This window comes from Lonchura striata, chromosome 1 (assembly GCF_050655825.1).
Source record: "Lonchura striata isolate lonStrDom1 chromosome 1, ASM5065582v1, whole genome shotgun sequence".
NCBI classification, from domain to species: Eukaryota; Metazoa; Chordata; class Aves; order Passeriformes; family Estrildidae; genus Lonchura; species Lonchura striata.
In genome coordinates, this window is record NC_140703.1 from 44,466,565 (window position 1) to 44,493,073 (window position 26,509).

At 39.1% G+C, this 26,509-nt stretch overlaps 1 protein-coding gene across 5 annotated transcripts in view; it reads right to left on the bottom strand.

Annotated features, from left to right (window-relative positions):
- Positions 1-14,876: 14,876 nt before the first annotated feature.
- Positions 14,877-26,509, bottom strand: part of PDGFD (platelet derived growth factor D) — a 136,659-nt gene continuing 125,026 nt past the window's right edge. For all 5 annotated transcript variants that reach the window (XM_021529339.4, XM_021529341.4, XM_085575779.1 and 2 more), the window contains one exon: positions 14,877-18,376. In XM_021529339.4, the coding sequence (XP_021385014.1) occupies positions 18,242-18,376 (135 nt within the window). In that variant the 3' untranslated portion in view covers positions 14,877-18,241. The remainder of the gene's footprint in view (positions 18,377-26,509) is intronic.

Below are 26,509 nucleotides of genomic sequence, written 5' to 3' on the forward strand. Positions count from 1 at the left end.
GAACCAAAACATCTTAGGAAAAAGACCCCATGAAGATCAATTAGTACAACTGAGAATTAGAACATGCAACTGTGTACCAGTGTATCTATGTTGTGCTTTCTTCTGTGTATAATAAACAGTGATTGAGTTAAATTTTTATGTCTTTTTTGGTTTTGTGATGACTGATATTTTATAAACATAAATAAATGAATAAAACAAAGAAAACCCAAGAACAACCAAAGTTAGAAAAACAGTACAGGTGATTCAACACGGAATTAAAAATGAAAAGTTCCAGAAGTCCCTAGACTCAGCTAAATCCCTATATATTTCCTCAGGGTCTTTGGCTACTCCTGAAACCCATTTCTCTTGGGAGCATGGGCATAATAAGAGCATTTGTCTACTTCATTGTGAATTTGAGGCTTTTATAATATTTTTTATGTCTTAACTGTCTAACTATTGTCACTCTATTTTTTTTAACACTCAAAACAGCTGAAGGACAAAACTTGAAAAAAAATAGCTATGCTTGTCTTCTATTTTTGTGTGGATATTTCATTTCTCCTTAAATTCTGAGTTGCACACTCACAAATTATAACCATGCCCAGATAATCCTGTATCTTCCTTTTCTTCCCAGACTTTTAGTATTGCAGTGATTAATTTGGATAACTGTTATTTATAATCACTGGTGTCAGTCATGAATACACAGACTGCAGGGTTAAAGGAAAATAGTGGTTAAAATGTAGTTGTGTTCTCCAGGATATTCAGAAATCATTTTCAGTGTGTTTGATGACAAATACTTGAAGGAAGTACCCCAAGACCCTGAAAATTGTTTTAAATGAGATATTGCAATTTTGTTTTTAATCATCAGTATCAAACTATTGCTAGCATTATCTGTCACAACTGACACATTTAAACAAAAAAGCTTCACTGAAATGTTAGTCTAGACATGTGCTTTCTCAGAAATACAATAAATTATTTGACTAATGGGGTGGGATGCAGTCTTCTAAGTACAGGTTTCAAGCTGCTTTTCTGCAAGGGTTTAGAACTCTCCAGACCTTTTTTCACATCTGCTGGTCCCATCTGGGTGTCTCAGATACCACAGAGCACCAGAAAAATGTGTTTCTGAATATCAGTGTTCAGGCAACTCGTCTCCTCTCACTATGTGCCTTATCAAGCAGTTGGTCTGCCCTGGAGAAGGAAGGAAGAGAAAGAGGAAGAGGATACAAATTAGTTGTCGTTTCCTTGCCATTTCCATACGTGGTACAGTTTTAAAAGGTCTTGAAATCACTGAATTAATTTCTGAAAATTAAGTCCTCAGTCATCTATACTTTTTCTATGCATCAGGACTATGTGCAAGTCTTGGAGAGTCATTCAAATGATTGGGAGGAAGTCCTGGAGTCTTCTTGTCCAACCTCTTGCTCAAAGAAGGATTGTTGCTGACACTAGTTGATGGCTACATGGCTTTAGTGAGATGAATCTTGAAAGCCTCCAGGGATGGAGGTTTGAAAAACTCCCTGGGCAGCCTGTGCCATGGCTGCACTGCTGCAAAAAATTTTTCTCATGTCCATTCAGAATGTCTCAAGCCAAGAACTGTGACTGTTGCTCCTTCTTACACTATCTTATATCAAAATGAGTTTCACTGCTGTTTTTCTAAGTTTCCTTCAAGCAGCCACTGACAGCTATTAGCTTTTCCCTAACTCTCCTCTTCACCAGATCAAAAAAACCCATTTCCTCAGCCTTTCCCTATGGGCAATGAACTGAAGGTTTCCTCATTGTCTTGTATTTTCTCCAGACTTTCAATGCCTTTTTTTGAACTAGAGGGACTAAATCTAGACATGGGATTCCTGGTGTTGCCTCATCAGTAGTAAATGTAGGGGGACACCACCTTCTCTTCAGCTGATGAAAATCATCCTAATGTATGTCAGGATGTAGTTTCCACTATTTCCACTGAGAGCACACAGCTGGCTGATTTTCAGCCTGGTGCCAACAGTAATTGTCCTTTGATCACGGCTGCTACTCAGCTGTCATCTCCTAGTTTGTATTGGTGGACTGAGTTAGTCCACCTGAGCACAGAGATATTTTGCTTCCCACTGAAGTCTGTGTAATTTCTGCTGGCCAGAAATGGAATCCTTCTGGACTGAGACTTTGTAATCCACCATCTTCACAGTGCCTTCCTTTTTTCACCTCCTATGTATTGTCATTTAAAGATATGCTAAAGTTTTTACTTCTTCATATACAGGACAAATGATGAAGACACTAAACAAGACTGTTTTGTACTGGCCTTTGGTATCGTGTTTACAGTCTTGCAGAGAATTCACAACTGTTATCTGGTTTACATTATTTCCCAGTCGATACTTTGTTGTTTGTTCACATGTATCAGATTACACTGCCACTGCATATTCTTAAACTCAATAGACCTCTTAAATTAAAACAGACAATTAAGGTCTAAGTGCTGGGGACATATGCTTCCTGCAGAAAACAAAGACAGCTGGGTGAACTCAGTAACTTTGAAAGAGTAGAGAAAAAACTAGTTTAAATATGGACTTAGGTACTAAATTTTTTTGATTAAATGTTGAATTATTAATGAAATATAGGGCTTGTACAATGTCCAGAGAATGCACTAATTTCTACAGTCAGGTGTTGACTTAACAGACGTTGAAGGCAGAAGCTGCATTTCATTACTACATTCAGTAAAGGAAGATAAGGAGATAGAAACAGAGAAGCACAGCTCCAGTCACACACAACTTTGTCCAACAGGTACTTCATCCCATCTCAGAGGCACCTTTGACTCCTGCAGTGGGATTCATCTCACCTGTTGTTAGAGGCCTACATGACAGATACTGAGCATGCTGTTAAAATTGCTGTAGGGAAATAAGCACTTTCAGGCATAATTCTTCTGACTAAATGTAGAAATCCGCCTTAGGTTGTCTGTTTCGCTCTCTTGGTTATATATAGGGGATGTTCTTATTGTTGTTTTACTTGTAAATGCTTATGTTATGGACATCTTCACCTGGTCAACTAGATCTCACCCTTGTTGACTATAGAGGGATCTCATGGTTTACACAAATTCCAAACTTCCATGCCTAAATGTAATTTGAATATGTTTCTTCTTTATGTTCTGCAATGAAATGAAAGCTGTTTCTTACTGATTTCTGTGACCTCAGATCAAGTGAAGTTCATAATTTGCTGTCAAATATGTCATCTAAATTCTTTGTAGCAACTTAAATCTATCTTTGCTGTACTCATTTCTGTTTTACATTTTGGTCATTGTAAGAATGGGAGTGGCTCCAAATATCAGAGTTATCCTTTCTCCTGTACAGCCATGATGAGAGGACACCTCTTGAGATTATCAAAATGCATCCTACAAAGACGTGGTTATCCAAACTATAAAACAAAGAGTGATCTGGTAGTAGGTGAAACTGCAGGTGACGAAAATAAAAATCTTTGAAAATCTTTGATAGAATCGTAGAGGAAAGAATCAGAAGGAATATCTAGAGTGATAACAGAACTCAATAAAGTTCACTATCTAAATATAAAATTAAATGAACCTTGCTTTTACTCACTTAGGCAAGACAGACTCCATCCCAGTGAATAAGCTACTTACATAGCTGTCATTTTAGTATTAGAACATAAGCACTAGATTTTAGTTTCTTGTAATTTTACACAAATGCCTAGAGACCTTGAATCACTAATATTAACAGGATTGAAGAAGATACTTGCTGTTATTGCCATGTGGGAAGAACAACGGACTGTCCATAGAAATAACACAGTGCAATACCATTAGTAGTATTAGGTAACTACTAGTATCAAGGAATCACAGAATCATAGAATATCCTGAGTTGGAAGGGACCCATCAGGATCATCAAGTCCAGCTCCTGGCCCTGCATAGGATGCCCAAAGAATCACACCATCTGCCTGAGCACACTGACCAAATGCTCCTTGAGCTCTGTCATGCTGGTGCTGTGACCACTCCCTGGGGAGCTGTTCCAGTGCCCAGCCTCCCTATGGGGTGAAGAATCTTTCCCTGGTATCCAACCAAAACCTCCCCCAACTCAGCTTCATGCTGTTTCCTTGGGTCCTTACTTTTTTCTCAGCTATTTCTTGTTACTTGGGATCTGCTACCCAGAAAAAACTTGCTTCTGCTTGATGTGGAACTTCTTTTGCAACCCTCAGCAATGGTCTAGTATAGAAGAACCCTGACATAAGCCTGAGAGCACTCCGAGGCCTTCTTCTATTATGGAACCTCAACTTTTGACTTCAGTGGGGAAACAGCATTCTTCAGAAGGCAATGCCAGCCACTACTTAGAAATCATAATTTCTTAGAAATAAAATTATTTTCTACTGTTTCATATTGTGTTTGTTACATGGAATTCTAGACTGGGAATTGGAAAATTGCCCACTTGGTCTCAGTGGGAATTTTTGTAGTGAAAAAAGAGGTAGTTTATGTAGTGTTGCATATGATAAAATTCCTTAATGAAATCATGCTTTTATTGGCTGTAAAGCACACCCCTCCTGGTGTAGTAAAATTCTGTAGGTTCCCTGGAAAGTGCTGGTGTGCACTGCTCAGATAGTATTTCTTCTCTGGCAAGCTGTTGAATCTTGCCTCAAAATTCAAAGTGGTAATGTATGCTTTTGGCAACTAATAAGGTGGTTAAAGTTTCACCTCTTTTAAAACTTACAACATATTTGTTCTGACTGCAGAGATTTAAGAATCATTTGCTGACTGCAGCACAGCATTACTCAAAAAAATATTGTTGAAAAATTGGAACTATTTACTGTGCAGTCAGCAGGGGTGGCAGGTAACATTCAATTACATATTAAAATGCCTGCATGCTCTGCTATGAACACTCAAACAAGGAAAATATCACTTTTTATTAATAACACTAATTCCCGATCTGGCTATTGTTCCTCAAAGCAGTTGGTGTTTCTAGGATCACAAAGCTGTAATCAAAAGGGCATTAAAGCAAGATTGATCATTTTCAATACACTTATTTTTTTTCAACTTGCAGGATTTTTACAGTTTTTCAGAATTGTCTCACTTTGTGCCAATGCAACTCCATGCAAAGGCATAATTTTCTGCAGTTGCAGCTCTCTCATTAGCCATTGGATTTTATTTTTTTTTAAGTTATGTGTTTTTCTCTCCTTCCTTCCTTCCTTCCTTCCTTCCTTCCTTCCTTCCTTCCTTCCTTCCTTCCTTCCTTCCTTCCTGCCTCCTTTCCCTGCCCTCCTTCTTCCCTCCCTCCTGTCCTCCTGTTCTCTCTCCCTCCCTCTTTAAATGCTTACCAATAAACTTCAGTTTAGCTAGCTAAAACAATTAATTATTAAAATTACCAAATTTATGTTAAAGAATTTACTTTTACCTGCAAAAATATGAAGCTCCACAGTATGCCATCAGGGAACAAAGTGATATTGCCTTCCCCAGCCAGCCTTTCCCAACATCTTAAAGTCATGATTCTGAGGTTTTGTTTCTTTTTCTTTTCAGTTAATTTTAATGCAGATACTTCCATGGGGTAGCTTGCTTCATGAATATGTGTTAGCAACAGTGGAGGTCAAGCAGAAGAAGCTAAAGTCTTCTAGACTGATATCAAAGCTTAGCTTTTTAGATGAAGTACAAACCATCCTAAGTCAAAGTGACAACATTACCAAATCTCATTACCTGTGAGAAATTAACTTAAGCATGCACACACAAGCTTTGCTTAAATTCTGCTGTGAACAAGTCTCTTTGAGATTCAGAGATTCAGACATGTACCCTCTAGACATGCTCAGATCCATGAAACCAAACCAGAATTAACAACACACAACTTGTTTTCCAGCTTATGATGAATTTTCTTCTCAGCTTCCAGCTTTGGGACACTTGTACCCCTCTGGCATTTCTCTTTTTCTTTAAAGTTATACTTTAAACCCACAATCTTTTTAACTGCAGGAAACAGATGTTTTACATATTCTGTATATAAATATTTCTACCTCATTGTAGAACAGTTCTTGCAAGTGGTCATTTTGGATAATGTTTTCTGTCTCAAAAACTGCACAGGTAATTATTTTTAAGCTCACTTATGATATTTACTGTGTAAAATGAAAAAGAAATATTTTGTAAAATAAACTGCAGCACAAATTTGTTTTAGTGTTTAAAACCTGTCTCTGTTTACTGGATCAAAACAAAATTAATCCAGTCTTTCTCTACAGTATGAAAGCAGCATTAAATTAAGTGGTATCTTCTCTATCATTCTGCCAGTGCTGCTAAGAAATATAGCACTAGAAATAAGATGCCATAGTACCTATCTCGCACTTTAATTCTTGCAAGGCTTCTATCATTTGTTTCTCTGCAATCTAGGAGTTCTTTAGCACAGTAAGAAACAGAGAAAAGATTTTTGAGAGAGCAGAAGCATAATTTATAGCATGCTCCCTGACCCATTCTTCAACTAATAAGACCAGTTCTACCCTCTATGATACCTGAATGTCATGGGGAGTTAATCACCAGAGCTTTTGACTGTTGAGAAGCTCCCACCAGGCATACTGCACCGTGGTTTCTCAGTCTAATATTTCTTCTCAAATTCATATTGCTTATCCTGTCCATATTATTCTGCTGAATTATTTCTTTGGGCTTTTTACTAATTCACCACACGCTTCAGTGGGCCCAACACTGAGTAAATGAACAGATTAGGTTTCTAAAAAAATTCTGAAATATCAAAGGTGATTTTCAATATCCAGTTTGTCTTGAATGTGACTGGGAATTTATAATCAGCTATGTTAGACAGCTATATAAATATTTTTATTTTTTTGGAATAGAATTAGCATATCTATGTCTCTTAAAAAAAATAATCCTGTGAGTGCCAGCTTTCTGTCATTACATCTGCAGTATCTACAGTTTCCTGGAGTGCTCTAGAGTTCAGCCTCTTCTGGCAGGTTTTACTGGCACCCATTGCTCAGGAATGAGCACTGGCTGATGCCGATGAGGTTTGACTGAGCAATGTTGCTGCAGGGACAGTAGGTGGAATCCGGGGTTGCAAATCACCAGCTGTGCACAGGTTGGAAAGGATCCTGCTTTAAAAATTGTCTTTCTCAGAAAAAAAATGTTTTAGGTGGGATTCAGAAACTCAGGAAAGCCTCTACAGAAAATAAGTATTTGTGAGGAAGGTACCTCTGTATTTATTCTAAGTTTCACTGTTTTTCCAAATAATATCATACATCAGGAAATATGGGGAAACTGAAACCCTGAGTTGTGCTCATTTTTTGATGTATGCTCTTAGAATGTTTTTCTAACTTGTGGTGATGTCACTTTGATGCATGTAAAGAAATACTCAGAACAAGCTGAGAACTATGGCTCAAGTGAAGCATGGCTGCTCTGATTTGCACAGAGATGTTTGCCCCGTCATTCCACCAAAATAAATTTTTCGCAGTCATGATCTAATGTAAAATAATCAGCTGGACTACCACAGAAAGAATAACTGTTTCTTTGTGGACCAGAATCAGTTAACCTGTGAATCCACTGGGGAAAACAACTGCCATGGACATGGGGTTAAAATTACATCTTGCTTCTGCATACTACCTGATATGCAGGGACCTGAAAAACCTGGATCAAACAGGTTGTGTTGGAATAGAAATAGTAGAAATACCAAGCTATGAGTTGTAAACATGTACCCCAGCTTATCTTAGGAGCTTAGGGATTGGTATTTTCCTGTAGAACTACCTCTCGAGTTGATTGTAATGATCCATACCATGAATGACATGATATATGACATTGTATGCCTGAATAGAATTAGTACTCTACAAGCATGGTAAATCCATCTGCCATCCTTCCTGAAGGAAAGCGGAATTTCTATAGCTTCCTCTGCCTCACACAACTCAGTTCAGCTGAATTCCAAACAACAGTTGGGCAGGGTAGGTTTCCCAGCCACTTGTACATTCTCTCATAATAATTCTTTTAAGGGAACTCAGTCTTCCTGTTATTAGTCAGAATGTAGTTTAGGATTGCCCATTGCTTCTCTCTGTTCTAACTGCTCAGAATTAAGAGACAGTTCAGAATTAATAGACGGGAAGCTTCTGTTTTCTCCAGTTTTATGACCTTTTTGTTACATTGCATCCTGCCATTCAGTCATCACTGGAAAGAACAGAAAGCATTGTTTGCCAATAGATGTGGGAGAGGACTTTGCAGTGATCTATAGTTTATTTTTAGTTTCAATGGATTTTAGTGTGAAATAATGGATGATGTAATCATCATGGCCAGTTTAGTTGGCAAACACTGCCTTGGACTAGGCAGTGTGAATAAACAACATTGTATGAGTAATTTTCTTCAGCAAGGAAAAGTATTTATTTCTAATGCAATGGTGTGCTTATGCTTGAATTTAAGTTACTCTCTACAGAACATGCCAACATATCTGCATTCTAGTCTTGTAAATGCTGCAAAGGTCTGCTCAAGACCATATTTAACAAATATGACTGCATTTAACCTCATATTCAGTTCAGGCCTGTGTAGCAACGACATGTAAAACCACTGTTTTAGAAGGAAGAGGTGGGGAATGGTTACACAATGAAGTAGGAACAGTTAATCTACATGACCTTTATTCAAAGCTCAGGCAGAGGTGTGTTTAGTTACCAGTGACAACTCAGCCCAATTATTCATCTTTCCATCTACAAATGTGTCTACTGGGACCAGCCTTCAACCTTCATCAAAAAGACTTCGTAACCCTCTGTATTGCCTTGTATGAGCTACTCTTTTCATGCCTCACCAGTCCCTACTTCTTATGGCACCACCTGCTAATTAGCCACATGCATTAGGAACCAAAGCTGTAGAAGTTGTACCAAAGGGACCTTTTGGGTGACCTTGACAAAGGAGTGCTCCTTCCTCTCTGTTCTCCTTCCCTGACCTGGTTTAGATATTTGTGCCATGGTCAGGGAAGCTGCCCTGCATTGACCTGATTCACCCTTGTGACTGTCAGAGCATAAAAGGCTGGACCAGAGCGATATTACCAGACATTTTAACAATGCTGGGTTTCTGGGCCAAAGATTTGGTTAATTATCCACTGCTAACAGCTGATAAGCAGTGTACAATCCTGATATCAAATCGAAGCAAAGAGTCTCAAAGCCAGACTAATCTTGCTGCTTTTCGATGAAAGAAGACACATCTTCATCATTCATCCTCATGTGTCTATTCCTGCTCTGTCAAGACTGCTGTAGTACATATTGGATAACTTCTTTAATAAGGTCTCCTCTCTCCGTAGGTTGTGATCCTATGAACCTGAGACTAATTATCACTGTAGATGAAAATGATAATGTTAGACAGTTTTCTAGGAGTTAGAGATCAAGGTTGCTGCTTGTAAGTGAAATAAGATAAAGAGGATGTTGATGCTTCCATGCAGTTCACCGTTTCCCTAGGATCTTCAGGCTTTGCTATATCTTGAGACAGTAAGACCTCGGGGTTCTTCTAACAGAGATCTGAGGTCAACAGCAATGCCTAATGTTCAAAGACCATGGGAGACGTATATGCAGCATTTCCTCTTTTCTTGTGCACTGAATTTCTCTGTCAAAGGCACATTTCTTTGATGTAGGTTTAAATACCCAAAAGACAAAGTGTAGCTGTTGGCAATCTTCCAAGTCTTGTGCAGAAAAGCCAAACTGCAAAATTCACAGAAAGCAATTCAGCTGAAGAGTTTCAATGAACTACAACTAACAACCTTCAGCAACTGTGCTAAGCAGACATCTCAAGATTTCTTGTGTGAACAATGGAAGCCTGGAAGAGAAAACTGGGAGAAAAATGAGACTGTCTTGCAGAGCACTTATATTAAAAGCCTTCAGTGATTTCTAAAGAAAGGAAATTTACCTACAGTATAAGAATATTTCTCTTCGCCTGCTGATGAATTTTATTTTAGCATAGGATTTGAACTTTTTCTGCCTATTTTTAGTTATGGAATAGTTTGTACTTGTATATAAAAAAAAATTATTGATATATATTGTGGCTACATTCATGCATACACAGATAAGTTCCCAATATGCATTTGATCAGGGAATTATTTAAATTAAACTGAGGAGAAACAGCTGCTTGGAACAAAATGCAGTTAAAGAAATTACTTTGGAAAATTCCTGAGACCATAGAAATCACTACAACTTAAGAGTAATTTATTATACACGATTGTACAATAAGTTTCTCTGTTATTTGGTACCTTATCAGGTGCTCTACATGCAGGAAAGTCCATAAAGTCCTTTGCAGTTTTCAAGGACCACCTAAATAATTAGTTTTTTCTAGAGTATGCAGCCTCCATAAGTTTCCTCTGAGTTAAAGGCTTTGGAATGGTCTTTTAAACCACCATTTTTCTACAGGTAACTTTTTACCTGTTTTATGTTGCATGTAATTTTGTGGCTTACACACATTTTATAAAGAGTAAATAACAATTGTGTGTCAGCCTTCACTATGATAAGTAAAAAATGTCAAGTTGATTCTTTGGTCAAACCAGTTGTCAGGTGTTTACTTGCATGTTCCTGAAGGTCAACGTCATCAGGGATTAGACAGTGCAGTTTGTGTAATGTTAATCTGGTTTAGTGTCAGGATGCAGTGGAAAAGGCAGGAGATGTCAGTGGGAGGAAGAGTTCCCTTGGCAGGTGAGTTATCACTTTCAGCTGATAGGTGGGTTATTACTTTGTCAACATGTAGCCACTATTGATTATTCAATAGGGTCCTACATGAATATTCAGCATTTTGGAAGCTAAAAGCAAACTTCTGCCTGTAAACACATCACCCACAAGAAAACTCCTTCAGCACACACCCACAAATCATACTAAACATCCTGTGGGTTTTTTTTATGTATAGATTTACATGTCCATGGGAGCTGTGGTCTATCCAAGGAGTACCCTTAGGTCTCTGTTTTTCAATAAGCACTCTTGTGAGGGATAAAGAACAGCAGTTTGGTTTTTGATGAAAGTTTTATAGCTTCTTAAAATGCCTGTCAGTCAGAACTCAGATAAAATAAAAAGCTCTTGGTGCTGGCCATAGCCCATTGCAATCAGCTATGATATTAAAATGCAAGGACTAGTTTTCATTTGCTCCTTGAATTAGCTTTATGTAGAAGGACTTTTCAAGGGATACTTCCATTTTGTATTAAAATTGCTGACTCATTTTCTCTTGAACATTTCAGGTATACGGTAGCTGCATTTCCCAGTGAAACTAATTTGCTTACCTTTCCTTGTCAGGGTCCTAATTTGGACCCAAGTGTCTTTATTTTAATTGAAAAATACAATTAGTCTTCTTTATGCAAGCCTACATGGCTTATCTTCATTTAATAATCACTTGTGTAATTGGTGCTCAGATACAGTTTAACTGAGAAAATTGCAGTGTTTTGCCAATGTGGAGTTATTTGAGTACTGAAAGTGCAGCTTCCTATAATGCGATCAATTCCTTGAGGGCACACAAATCCTTGCCTGACCTTTTGAAATAAATTAGCAACAGAATCCAAGGGTTGGTATTTTGATGTAAAGGTTGCAATGAATGCCATCTGTCGGGTATCAGAACAGTCTAATGAAGACCTTTTACATCAGGTTCTCTACAAGTTCAGGAAGATGCTCTGGGGGCTGTGCTTTGCACTGCATCTGACCTGTATATTCTGGGAAAGCTGGACAATTTGCTTTCCTATGCTTTAATGAGAGAATCTATCTGGAAGCTGCAAAATAATTGCAAAATAATTGCAGTCTCCAGTCTTTCCCTGATGTATAACTTGCTGAACATCGTGAGTGGCTCCTGAATCTGATGGAGGCTGATTCACTCACCGTCCCATAATGGTCCCCTGGCAGTGACCACCTCTCCCTCTGTGGGGTGATGGGGACCACGTCCTCTTGGCTTGTAGTGATGCGTATCCCACCGCCCTGAGACTCTCCAGGGCAGCCTGGAGTGAGGGTGTTGGGGTGTCTATTATTGTGGTGAGGTGACTGGGACTCCCTCCTGTGCCATGTGTCCCTCTGCTCCTTCTCGTGCGCTGGCAGAAGTCTTTAGTCCTTTAAGCTATAAAATTGTTCCTGTATCTTGGGAGAAAAATCCTCCAGTATGGACATTTGGCTCTTCTCCCCACACCACCTAAGATACTCTTTGTGGTCCTGGAATTTACCATCCTGGTGATACTGCTGGATATTTGTGGCAGGGAGAAAGGGCTGGTCATCACAGACTAGAGTCTTCCATGAGCCACAGCCCTCAGCGGAGGTCCAGGATTTCGTCAGACTTTGTCTCCACACAATTTGTTGAAACTAATGCCTCACTCTTCCTCTACATAATCTAGTAAAAAGCTGAATCTCCATCCTTGAAGAAACTCAAAACTCAACTGGACAGGACTGAACACTGCTGTAGTGCTGTAGATGACCTGCTCTGAACAGAGGGCTGGACAAGACCATCTGCAGAAGTCCCTTCCCACCTTAGCCAGCCTGGGATTCTTCAATGTAAAATGGTCCCCCATTCTGAGGGAGGGAATCTTCTTTCTTCCCATAATACATGCAAGTGGAAGGACAGTATTACAAAAACAAATGAATTTTTTTTTATTATTTGACAAAAAGTGATGAGAATGGGAGCACATAGAAAGATTTGACAGAATTGCATTGATATGAAGGGTGGTTCTCCAGACCACCTTCATCTCAGAAAGTGTAAACTGGTTTCAGACTGAAATGACAGAGCTCATTTCAGTGTACCCCCTACTTGAGATGATACTCTCCAAACTCAGAACAAAAAGGTTGTCTGCTCTTATTATTTTTCTAAGGAAATGCAATGAATAAAAATTAAGGGGTTTTTTTTTATGTCAATGAATTTGACCCTTTATATCAAAATATTTGAAGGTACCCAGTTGTTTTTATCCTGTTTGCTTTGTACTAGTACTGAAAATGAAATTCTTTCAAATGAAGCAGAAAACTTTGTCAGCTTGAAATTGGAGCAACAAATACATTAACTGTTATTACATAACTATTTCCATTTTTATTAAAGCATGTCTGTGCGACAGCAAGTTTCTATAAGCAATACATAAATGAGGCTTTGAAACTCAGTTTCAAAAATCAGGTTGTATAAACTCAGTTTTGAAATACTATTTTTTGCTACAAGAATTTCGAACCGTCTTAAGTCAAATCAGTATTAGAAGACAGACTGCTACTAGAATATTTCCCTCCTATTATTCATGGCAGAACATTTGCTGGTTTGGAAATTCCATTTCTAGAAGAAGTATTTGGAACTAGATGATCTTTAAGGTCCCTTCCAACTCAAGCCATTCTATGATTCTTTGAAAATAAATGGAAAACTGAATTTGGACTTTGAATATTTAAAGCAGATTTTCACAACCTGTCAATGAACAACCAAATAAACTATGACTGTTTATTTCAGCATACTTGACCAAAACTGTCAATAAACAAAGTTAAAACTCCTAGAATGAGACACAGGAATACTGATTTCTAAATTTTCATTATGTGCTGCACTGGAGTCCTTGGGAGAATAAGTACAAATTGGACCTCTGCTTAATTTACATTACAGCAGTGTGTATGGGCAATGCATACTGGACAAGAGCAAGAGAAATCTTAACTGAATTTCCAGGCAAGTATTTTTAAAGCTCTTATAGATCTTAAAATTAGTTATAGGAAGATTCTGTGCTCTTCAAACAGGAGAAGCTAAATGTTTAAAAAACCCACTACTTTTAGAAAAAGGCGATGACGAGCTCCTGAATGACGTTGTGAAACCCATATACTTTTGGACATGAAGAGATGCAGAGCTGCTTTCCAAGTTTCAGATTTATTAAAGCTTTCACTCACACACTCCTTGTCTTGTGAGCATAAGGACAAACTAGTGTTAGCTAGACATTAGTTATGGAAGTGTGTAGCAATGCCAGGTGGGAAGAACTTTATGCCCTCCTTGAAAATTCTTCAGTTGCTGAGTTGCTGTCTATGTTTATTCAGTGCATTTCCAAAAGTCAAAAAATATCTCCTCCACTCATTAACTATGGCCCTGTTCACTGTATGCAAGAGAAATAAGAAATTATTCCTTTGTTAGCAAATATCTCCTTTGTCTGCCTTAAAAAAAAATTTAAAAAATCCAGCAACTTTTTTTCTCTGAGTAACAAGGGCCAAACCAAAGGGAATAAATACGCTCATCTGAATGGCTGTTTCAGATCAGTAGCATTACTGTACAGAAAAAGGAGCTCCTGCACAAGAACAGACCAAAAAGCTGGGTTCCCAGACTAATTACTGTATGCTGTCTGTATTTCCCTTATCAGACAGGGGATCTGGCTTGTGAATAATCAATTGGGCAAAAATTTCATATTCTTATTCAGTCCAAGCTGCAGTGAAGGCCTAAGGCGGCTTCAGCTTAACACAAGAACCTTAAATTGAAAGTAGTTACCAAAGCTTTAGAAGTTTTATTTACCCAAATACAGCAAAAGTTGCTTCTGGCAAAGCTGGAGGAAATGCCCAAACTCAGAAGCACAGCTGCAATTTGCCCAGCTCAAGAGGCTCTAGGCTCCTTCAGCTGTCCTGCACAGACTGGATGCTGAGCTCTGCCCTTGCTGGGGTGACGCAGAGCTTCTGCAGGAGCTTCCTTTGGCAGCAAGGAGCAGCTGTAGCAAGACAAGGGTGGACATCTCTCCTGGAGCTAAGCCAAGCCTGCAAAGGCTGAGATCAGCACCAAATATGGGGGGTGCCCATATCCAGCTCTAAGAAATGCTGTGCTGCTGTCACACTACTGCTGCTCCACAAGGAAGCTGTCAGCTCTGCCAGCTCGGGGGTTAAACTCGATTATCCCAAAACTGCACTTTGGTCCTTCCCTGATGCTCCTGGGAATGACTGCTAAAATTCAAAAGGAGACCTTCTGGGTGTGCATGGTATCATGTTGTGGAAATGACTTTCAGTAAATAATAGGTTTTTCTTCATCCAAATATGAATAATCACTCAGAGTATCTTATTTCAAAAGCAGTATTTATTTTTTCATCAGGATAAGACACATTACATACTGCATCAAGTAAAAAGTACTGCTAGGAAAGCTGCATTTAACTGAGATAAAAATAATATACATAGATTGCACTTGAGAAAGTAGGCTCTATCCCAGAAGAATATAGTAAATAAAAAGCTAATGTTTGGCTTGAAATTAGGACTCTTTCTGAATTGCCTTTGATAATGTATTTATTTTGGGGGGTTTCCAATTCTACTAATAAAACTGAACCAGATTAGTTTTTTTTCAATATCTTTGCTCTTTAAATTAAAGTTCTATGTAAACAACAATTATACAAAGACAAAAGAGGAAAAAAGTATGAAGATACACCTTTGCAATTTCTGCTAATAAATAAAAAGGAAAAATTTTTCTGTTTTTTGGGTTCACCAGGGTCACTGCAGGTGACTTTCAGGTCTTGGGTTTTGGGGAACTTTTCTTAGTTCACATGTATGTCATCATCCCCAGACTGCCACATGAAGCCCATCCTTGACTCTCCTGCACTGGCTGGGAGCATGGTGTCTGTATGGCAGCAGGAAGCAGTGAATGGTTCCATTAATTAGTAAGTGGTGCAGGAGTAATACTTTAAACTTTGTGACAAACTTAGCTTATATTTAAGAAGCTAAACCTATCGTTAAGTAAGAGGACTTTTTTTTCACTTTGCAACTGAATTTTTCTGTTGAACCCTGGCATTCAATGCTGCCTTTATCTAACTCTGCTGAATTTTCAGCTGTTAAGTCTATAAGGAGTATTCATACTATCTACCTCTGTAGATGTATAAATCAAATTTCTAATCTTTCTCTCTAGTCAAAGGAGAGAAAGGAATGCTCCCAAACTGTGTGATTTCAACCTTTGGACTAAGGCACACTATGGGAGAGCCTCTCCCAGTTGCCTCTAGGGGTAACTCAAGCTCCCAGCCAAGGCTGCATCCCCCTAGTGAGGAGGCACAAGCGCCCCCCACAACCCAAGGCTGTTGGGGTGGGCAAGCAGGCAGTGCTGTGTGGCACACACCTGGTGCAGCACTGCCTGCTGCCTGTTTCCCTTGGAGGGTGGGAATCAAAGGACCACTTAGAGCACAAAGCCTTGTGAAACTTGTGTATCCTGCAACCAATGCTAACTATGAAATCAGAGTGCTTGGGCATGATTCATTTAGAGATACAAACAAGAGTGCAGTATCGCAAAAACAATCTGTATCACCAAGGTCTTGCATGCAAATTTATTCCAAACTTAGCTAAAACTTATGGAAGGGCTGGGTCAATCTTGTTATTAAGCTAGAGACAGAAAAAGAATGAGATGTTCTTTAAATAGTCCTGAACTACAAAATGAAGGTGGTAATCTTTGGTTACAGGGCTGTTCTTTAAATGTGAATTGCTTTGAAAAATGATGAATCACTTCCCAAGTAAGCATTCAGGAGCATTTTTAAACAGACATCTGGGAGCCAGAGAGGAAAAATTAATATAAATAATAAAACCCCCACACTTTCTGAATCTCCAAGGTTGAAGTACATGAAAGAAAGTAACACAACATTTCTAAGGGATCTTTCAGCAAAGTTTTGCTGAAATTATAAAAAAGCACTTACAGAATACTTGAGCTGATGAAGAGGGAAAATGAGAACATTAGGGTGCTTTTGCAACAAACCTGTGGAGTACTAAAACATACTGGTTTGAAGGCTTTGTATTCTATAGCACATGCCATTTTCCACTACTTATAATGCATTATTGTCAACCTACTTCACTCCTTCAGAGAGACAGAAAGACAAGAGCACACAGACAAGAGGATTCAATGCAGCCTATGTCTACTATAAAACATAAAACCTCAGCCATTAAATGTGCCATTCTATTCCTGCTGTTACATTAATGCTCAGAACTCCAATTCTTTGTGAAACTTAAATCTGCCTGTTTTTTAAATTGTTGGAGCAGCGTTTGAAAATCCTTAAAGCTAGTTTGGAAGGATCTTTTTTGTTTTTCAGCTAGAGCACTTTTGTAATAGTTTAAAAAGCATAGGAAGCTATGCTGTAGCTTTTAAAGTGCTAATTTTATTATGAGGTGGTATTTAGTAATATGCTTCTGGAAGTTAATAAATGGTCCACATTTTCGATGACTGACAGACATACTTAATGAGTTAACATGCTTCAGCAAAATGCAATTAAAAAAAAAGAACTTCACTGTCAACACTTTAACCATGGCAATACACAGAGCTGGAATGAGACAACTAACCTCAGATAACTAAGATTAATGCATCTATGACAAAGTTAAAGAACAAATAAAGAAACCCCAAACCAAATAATGATAATTAAATCTCAAACACAGTTTTGTTTCCCAGTAACACAACTTCAAAACACATCAATATTTTCAACAAACAAGTGCCCTATCTTCATCTCCTCCACAGGGAAGCACGGAACTCCTTGAACTGATGCAAGGAGGATCCAAGGGGAGGGCTGTCTCTCCCATCTCTGTATAGAGGGGGCTCCTCTTGGGCAACAGTGGGGCCGCTCTGGGCAAGGGGCAGGAATCCAGATCAGGTAGGTAGTGACCAAAATCAGTTACAGTCCACAGGTATTAAACTGGGGAGCTGGCAGGAGCCCCCTCTTGCAGAAGCACTTGGGTGATGGCTGCCATGGAGCCACTACGGCAAAAGCGCCAGCCTCAGCACCTCCTACCACCCTCAGCATCCTGGCTCATGCAAAGCATCTACTAATTTCAGCATACGATTTGCTCAAGTACAAACAGTGAGACTTGATTTTACTGATGTGTGATTTTATGTAATGATGAATTTTAAGCATTCTATCTCACTCTGTTGGGCCAGAATGCTGGGAAGTTCCCTCTAAGAGTGGGACAAACCATTTTGCACTCCTACAGGACAAATTCTCTCCTCATTTATACCCACCATAAAACCCTACCAACCATCAGGCAAGCTGAGGAGGTAGAAATGGGAGCAGAATTTGAGTGTAGGAACTGCTGAGTGAAAAGAAACACAATGCTATTTCATTGCCAGCTACCACAAATACTTACATACCTGGTATTTAAATTCAGTGGGCACTGTGTGCCTAAGGACTGCAATTGAGCTTTTTAAATCTCAGCCCTCAGAATCTAGCTACAGAAAACCACAATCCTAAATTCCTGGATGCTGATATATAAATGTATGATATATCTGTTTAGTTGCCATGGCACTAATCAGCACAGTAATGATTTTTGCTAATTGCAAAGGCAGGCTAGTAGCAAATTTCAAATGATTAGTGAGTAAAGGTCCTCAGAGCAATCCTGCTTGAAAGTAAATGCCCGGTAAGATGCAATTAGTGTGCCTGTTTTCTTCTTTTCTTTCTTTGTTTTTCCTTTTTTATCGGGGTGGTCTTGAACTGCAGACACAATCACAACGCTCATGGTGATCCAGCTGTATGTCTACCAAGGACATGTTGTTCCTGATTCTGCCTCTTCTTCTGGTATGGCCAGCCTCAGGGATGAACTTCAGCACCTGGGAGGATCAACAAAAATGCACTGAATTAGAAAACGCTGTTCGAGATCTGAGGATGAGAACAGCCCATAATGGCCCTGACCATCATTAATTTGGACACATTTTTGTTCTATTTCCAGCTTTTTCTTTGCACACTTTGACATCCTGCTATATTGTTTGTCCTGGAGCTTGGACAGACTGTATTTTTTCCTACATCAGGTATCTTTGTATGATGCAGTTTCCTAACCACGTCCAGAGTTGCTCCTTTGCATGTGAACTATCAAGTAGGTTTCCTTTGGCTCATTTTTGCAGTCCTATTCCTTTTTGAGTTGCCTTGTCCCTCCTCTCCCTTGTAGAATATTTCTGCTTTTAAGAACAAGGAACATTTTTTATGCAATTTGAAATTTCTGAAGCACAAATCATTAGAATTTGTCCTAAACTTAAATACTTGTGAAGAGCAGAAGGAGATGAAGGAGCTTGCACAAAATATGTGTCAGATATCACTGAATTTCTGTGGAATCAACCTAAATTATTCTGAAGAATTTAATGTAAATAATATCAAGCAAACAAGAAAACAAAATTACTTCCTAGGGAAGTATGCATCATAATAGACACTTCTGAAAAAATTCTATCTAGAGAAGATGATCTTGAGACCCCAAGAAGGTGGCTGTAAGTTGTAAAGAAGAGCTAGCTCGGCCAAGTGACTGCTAGATCAGCTGGATTTCTCTTGCTTGTTCAAAGATGGAGAGGTGTCTGTTAAGTGCATGACCTCCCAAAACCAGTGGCCACCTGGGAAGTGGGACCTAAATGTCCGTAACACCTCAGCCACTGAAGCACCCACATTTCTGCCCTAACAGATCATACAGGTTTGTAACTAAGAGATCACTCTGTTACTCAACAACTCTTTTTATGCCTTTTTACAAAGCAGTTTCTGTACTTGGATGTCATAACACCACATGAGAGTTGATATGGTTTCGGAAATTACCGGGAATAAGAGACTGAGCGTCAAATCAACAGAGTATTAGCATTTTTCAATAGAATTAGAAAGTCCCAGAAAGTAAATGTGAAGCACTTGCCAAAGGACAACCAGAAATGCTGTGCAGGGTGGGTGGGGAAGGGCAAGCAGGTTAGCAGCTCTCAGGATGAGACCATTTGTTCTCTGCCCCTAATGCCTTGAGGCTAGAAAAGTCATGAGATACAACAAAAGTGATAAGCACTGAACACAGTCTATTATTTTGTTCTCTGTTTTGTGATGAAATTTGTATTTAGTCTATGTAATACTGAAAGGAAGGACTGTGCCTAAGCAAGGTACAGACATGGTGCTGTACTGTGTTGGAAAAACAGAATTACTTTGCCCTGTTAGAAATGCAGAAATGTAATTTTACTTTTTTTTTTTTTTTTTTTTTTTTTAGCAACAAAAATAAATCCTGATGGATAGTAGGAAAATTTGCTGTATCGCACTGTCATCCTGAGCACAAAGGAACTGAACCCAATCAGGCTGCTGCAATTATTACAGAGCTAAAAATAGACAACAACTTCAAAGATTTTTTTTTCAGAAAATGTACTTTAAAAATCGAGTACAGATGCTGACACTGAACCCATGATAAATTCCTTATTTAAAGAAGTCTTCCAGCAAATTATGGCCAATCCAAATGACTTGCAGTTTGCAAAATTGTAGGGTAGGTAGATCTGATTTTTTCCAGCTGAGAGCAAATCAAATTATGCAATGGGATAAGAGTAAAGATGTGGACTGTATTTAAGTTAACAGACCATGTGACAGCTTGGGGACTTTGCCTGTGTTTTTCATAAAGAAGCATGAGCAAAGTATATAGGCTTTGCTGATAAGAAAATGAATTGTCAGGCACTTCCTCAGACAAGACAGGAAAACAGTGATTGAACACAGCTGAAATTATCAAATCACAGAGTCCTTTACATGGGAAAAGACCTCTGAGATCATGGGTCTAACCCTCATTCCAGCACCGGCAATTCAACCTCTAATTTCTGTCCCCTAACGTCACATCTCACATGCTTTTTGAATACTTCCAGAAATAGCAACTCTCCCACTTCTCTGGGCAGCCTGTTTCAATGTTTGACCATTGTTGCAGTAAAGAAAATTTCCCTTATATCCAGTCTAAACCTCTCCTGGTGCAAGTTGAGGCTATGTCCTCTTGTTCTGACACTTGTTATCTGGGAGAGGAGACCCATCCCACCTGGCTACACCCACATTTCAGGCACTCAGAGAGTCATAAGGCTCCCCCTGAGCCTCTTTTGCTCCAGTCTGAATACCCTGAGCTCCCTCAGATGTAAGACTTGTGCTCCAGACCCTTCTCCACTGGATTGGAGGTGTGGCCTCAGCAGTGCTGAGTGCAGGGGGACGGTCACTGCCCTGCTCCTGCTGGCACAGCAGTGCTGATCAGGCCATCGGTCACCTGGGCACACCCTGGATCATGTTCAGCTGCTGTTGACGAGCACCCCAAGGTCCTTTTCTGCCAGACAGCTTTCCAGGCACTCTGCTGCATCCTGCAGCCCTGCCTGGGGTTGTTGGCTTTGTGGAACCTCACACAACTGGTCTCAGATTCAGCCTGCCCAGATCCCTTTACAGAGCTACTTTAATAGCTGATCACAGAACTGATATTCAAAGCTCCTGTCTCAAACACACCTAGTAGTTTTGTTTTCATCTAAGTACAAGGGAATTGAAAAGAATCTGGAAGTAAGGCCATTTCTGGTGACCACAGTAGAAGGAAGACAACCCTTTATTCTGAAAATAGCTGCTGTTTATTTATCACATGGTCACGTCCTCAAAACTGAGGAACTACTGAATTAATGAGAGTAGGTAAAATAAATTCTGTTCAGGACACTTTACCATTCATTTATTGGGTCAGTAGTTGTAAGAAAATATGGATATAACAGGTCTAGAATGCTCTTCTAAAAGGCTTTTTTTTTTTTTTTTTTTTTTTCGGGGTGAAAAAGAACTACCTTGTAGTTTTCAAATAAAAGGATCAGTGTCTGTCACTTCTCATCAAATTACAGTGTCTCAGCTACTCAGATCATTTCCTCACAAAGAGCAGGTAACTCCAGTCATGTCCTTCTCATGAAACATTGAGTAAATTATGGTCATAAAATGATTAAAACAATTAAAATAAAATGAAGACAGACTATTCTGCTTTTGAGCTAGATTTGGTGCTTATAGGTAATACAAAAAAAAAAAAAAAAAAGTGCAGCAGGGCATTTTCAGTGCAGAGAGCCCCATAAGAGCACACCAAGATGCTGCATGTCATTTTACTTTGTAGATGTGCCTGAACATCTGAGAAGTTTCAGGGTAATATGACTGTAGCCACCCTATAACTTTCCTTGGGGGCAACAATGTAGGAAATATAAAGAAAATACTTCTACGTGTTTCCCTGCCAGCAATGTTCCTCATTGATCATGTATTGAATTTGGATGCTAGTTTCTGAAAGCATCCTTAAATGAGATCAAAGCCATGACAAAAACCAGGATCTGGAGGCTGAAGCCAGATAACTTCAAGTGGAATTAGAACACACTTGTTTAAGTCAAGCCCACTCACCACTTGGACACCCCTCCAAGGAACTGGGAGTTTCTAGCCTGTTTGAGGACTGCCTTTCCAGGAGGTGTATGGTACCAGTTTGGGTTGTGCTCTGGGGAGTACAGGAAGTCAGGGCTGATGGCCCCCATCATCTCAGCAGGTCTGTAAGAACACTTAAGAGCTCTTAACACTTCAAGATCTGGGGCTGAGGACAGCAGAGTGACTGCCAGGAAGAGGACCCAGCTGGAGAGAACTTGCTCATCCTGATCCATACATGGCATGCCTCCAGTAGAAGCTGGAATAAAGCAGCAACTACAGAGCATGATTCACCTGAAACACCCACTTCTGGCAGGGCTAGCTCTGGGGACTAGGAAAGGAGCCCAAAGCTTGGACTCAAAGTGTTAGATGGGCAGAGCCAGATGAGGGGAACCATCCCTTCAGGATTTGCTGATGGTCCTAGCCAGGAATCACTGACCCTTGAAGTCAGGCAACATTTATCCATGACAGTCCATGATGGCTGATTTCTGTTTTATTAAAAAGCAAATAGTGATAGCAAACCCAGTCAAAACAACAACAACAACAAAAAAAAATCCCCATAGGCATTTTTGACTTATCATTTACTTATTAGTAACAACATTATTTTTTAAAATTCTTGATCAGTATTTTAAGCACCAACAAAAAATTGAAGCCTCACTCAAAAACTGGCTTTTTTTTTTCCTTTATGACTAGCTTAAGAAACCTACAGAAAATCAATAATATGACTATGGCTTACCCAATATCTAATTAGCTTCATATTCTTGTGACAGAGGATGGTGAGCAACTCGGGATGTTATTTTAGATAGTGAAATTTGTACTTTGCAGAACTTATTTTAAAATTCTGCTATGCAGCATTATCTAATCTCCTTCTGCACATCTAAAAATAACACCATTCAAGCATGAAAACCAAATTATATTTGTCTGAGATTCATGAAAGAGGAAGCCTCAAAAGTGCAAAACATTCCACACAGATCCAAGTTCTGATAGACATAAAAAATCTTACTTTGCAATTTTTCAAAGTTATCTAATCCAAAGGTCACACATGGTTCAGCTGTGCTCTGAGTATAAGAAGCCAAATATTATGGGAATGTGGTTCATAATGTAGTACAAGGACCTTTACTCTAGTAGGAACATAGCCTAAACCAATGACATAGACCCAAAGATGTATTCTTTCTTACCAGAGATAATTACAGGGTATCAGTGACAAGAAAAATGAGTTGGCTTGGTGATCAGAGGTAGCAAGCAAACTAAGGGATTATTAAATATAGATGGGATTATTGTTTCTATTTTTTTTTTGTATGCATAAGAAACACCTGGTTTTAATACAAGAAACATGGGGAAAATAAATTGGCTTAAAAATCAAGTACCTGAAGCACTCACTAATGCTATGATGTTTTTGACATAAATGACATCAACAAGAGCCTCACTTCTCCTAATCTTGTCAGGAATTATGTGTGCATTATGCTACAACTGTTGTTTTCTCACTGACTAGATACAGGTGTTCCTCCTTCACAAACTGCCTCTCTGTCCTGACATGTATCACAGGATGTCTCACTCAACTTTCAGATGTCAACCCAAGAACTTAATTTTTTAACTAGTTTAAAATGAACCTTTTTTTCTCACTGCACTTCTGTGCTTTCTCTGCTCATCCTGTGACCTAGCAGTCATTTCTGACTCATTTTGTTTCCTTGTACTTGCATTCCAAATAAATCCCATTGCTGCTTCTTGTACAATATTCCATGAATTAACTCTTTTGTCAGGCTAATTCTATGCCTTTATTACCATAACAACCTTTTATCTCCTTTATACATGTACTATCAACTCCAGGACATACAACAATCAGACCATATTCCTTGCACATTGCTTTGATGATTCTAGCTCTTTTTAATCCCTTAGCAAATTCCCTTTGTTGTGTCAGCAGCATTTGGATCAATTTTTGACCAGTTATCTTATGTTTCCCTGTGTAAGGATAGGCTGAGAATTATTGTCTTCTCTCTCAAGTGCCTCCTTAAGGTTTGCTTCTCATTTCTCTGAAAAATAAAAGAAGAAAAAAAACCCTGACAGCATCAAATTGTATTAGTTACATTTCTTAACTCCATTGCAGTAACTTTGTCTTACTGAAGATGCACTTTTTAATTCTCTATTGTGCTCCCATGTTCTTTTCTCCCATATAATATTCCCTCTGTCTTGCTTTCCCTTTGAAATGTTGGGTTCAGTTGAAGCTGTTTTTTATGCCCCAGCAACTTGTGCCAAGAGACAGCATCATGTGCTCTGGGGTACCTACTGCCTCTCTCAACGCAACCAATGGTTATGAAATTGCCAACCTAACACTAATCAAAACTTTCTTTCTGAGAATTAACTGAATGTATGTCCAGTGAAGGCACTAGACAAGCTGCAGTCAACTTGAATGGAGGCATAATGCTTCAAAAAGGGGTAGGATGGAGGAAGAAGCACCTTATAGACAGTGGACAACACATCAGGCTTTACAGGAGAGACAAATAAGTAGGTAAAAGTTGCAATCAGGTTTTCTTTTTTCCTTATATGTCCCTTAGCTGTGCAGCTCAGCACCGTGTTTGCAGAGTTTAATACATTCTGACAAATTCTGGTTGCTACCTTAAGAGCACTTATTCCCCATGGAAACTTGTTTCACATCTCATCAGTTACAGCAATGAGATGGGGAAACTGATTTCTCATTTCTCTGGGGTATGTGCATGCTGGCTGGATTGCACAGCCACAGCCACAGCCACAGCTGAACTAAGTCCTGGCCTGAGTTCTCCCACACCTTCTCCGTGCTGAGTAATCTCCAAGTTTAGAGCCTGTAACTCTTTAAAGTGATGCTCCAGGCATTTTTAAGGAAATTAACTGCAATGGGAAACACACTTTTATATCAGGTCTGATAGCCATAGGGCTGAGCTTTAATTAAGGTGTGCTGCATCCATTTCTATGTATTGCTTTGTCTTTCCCTTGCACGGGGCATTGCAACATAACTCAGTATCACTTATGGCAGACTATGCCTCAGAGACGTTTTCAGACACTGTCAGAACTTAGCCTGCTTGGTTTGAAGGGTTCATGACACTATGTGGTAAGTCATGAGTATTTGTCCAGAGTATTTGCTCTGCTCCAAAGCAAACCCAGAAGCCATGGAAAACCACAGAGCATCACAAGACTCCTGCAAGGAAAAAAAAAAAAAAAACAACCCACCAATAAAACTATCTGTTTACCCAAGTTATGACCCCATCCATTTCTGAAAACTGCTGAGTATTTTGGTAAAGTCATGGCAAACTTCCAGGCTATAAAGAAGACCAAAGATCTCATGATTAACATCTCCCAGGGCAATAAAGAAAAAGCTACCCCTTATTGTGGCCATCTCATGTTCTCATTTTCCCTGCCTTTGCAACACTTCCTATAGTCAAGCATGATAGAAAAGATCTGTACATTCCGTTCAGGGACTGGAGCAGCACTCTCAGCTTGGGAAAATTAAAGGCTCCACATGACAACTATTAGTCCTGAGAGGCTAGGCTAGGAGAGAGTGCTTGGTGATTACAGTGGGAGGCTTTGAACAGGAACTGAGAGGGAACTTAAAGGCATTAAGACCATAAGGAAGATAACCTTGAAATCTCTTTGGACTAGAAGCTTATCTTTCAAGAAACACCCTGGATTTTAAGGTCTCCACAACTGCCAACATGCACCTACTCCAGCACTCGCCACAAAGCCAAAAAGGAGCCTGTTGCTTCTGGAAAATTTGTCTGCCTTTCTCACACAAGAAATACTAGGTAGCTCAGAAATGTCAGGGAACTTTTAAGTAATCTCCAGAGATATTTTTACTTTTGAGGACAAGCATATCCATGTGCAGGACACAAAGCTCTTGCAGGCTCAGGAGCTTAGTAGATGAAGTTCCAGGATAGAATTTGGGGGAAAAGGACTCAGTTTCAGCTACTTCAAACACTTTCTTTGCTCCATGACCTAATATTTCCTTCTGGTGTCTTCTGTAACTCAAATTAACTGAGATTTGTGTTTGAATCTGGCCTATGTCCTCCTGCAGTAGAAGGCCGAGCTTTTTAACCAAATTAATGGTGCTGGGGATTCATAAAGTGTAAAGCTCCATTCTTCGTTATGCAACTAAAGGCTCTTTGGATAAGGTTAGTGGGTTTCAAATTGGCTTTTAAGAGAGTAAACTGGCTTGATGGTTCTAAAACTGACATGTGGAGAGGCCTCAGTGCTTTTTCTACCTGGTATTTTAGTAAAATTAAAGTGTCAAAGGAGAGTAAGAATAAAACTGATTAACTGTGTGTGGCTAATAATAATAATAAAGTTGAAAACATTTTGGACTAAAATTAATGGACAAATCTTTAGTATGTCATACATGAATTTATCTGCATGACTTCCACTCATGTTAATGGGAGACACTTCGCTAAATATCTGCTCAGTGAGATGTTAATTCATCCCTAAGGGATAAAATTTAAATTTAAACTTACAAAGGCCATTTAATGTTAAAGATGAAACACTGTCTTGAATTAATATGGTTTTCAGAGTAGAAATTAGTAGGAAAATAAATTAGCAGTGATAATATATTT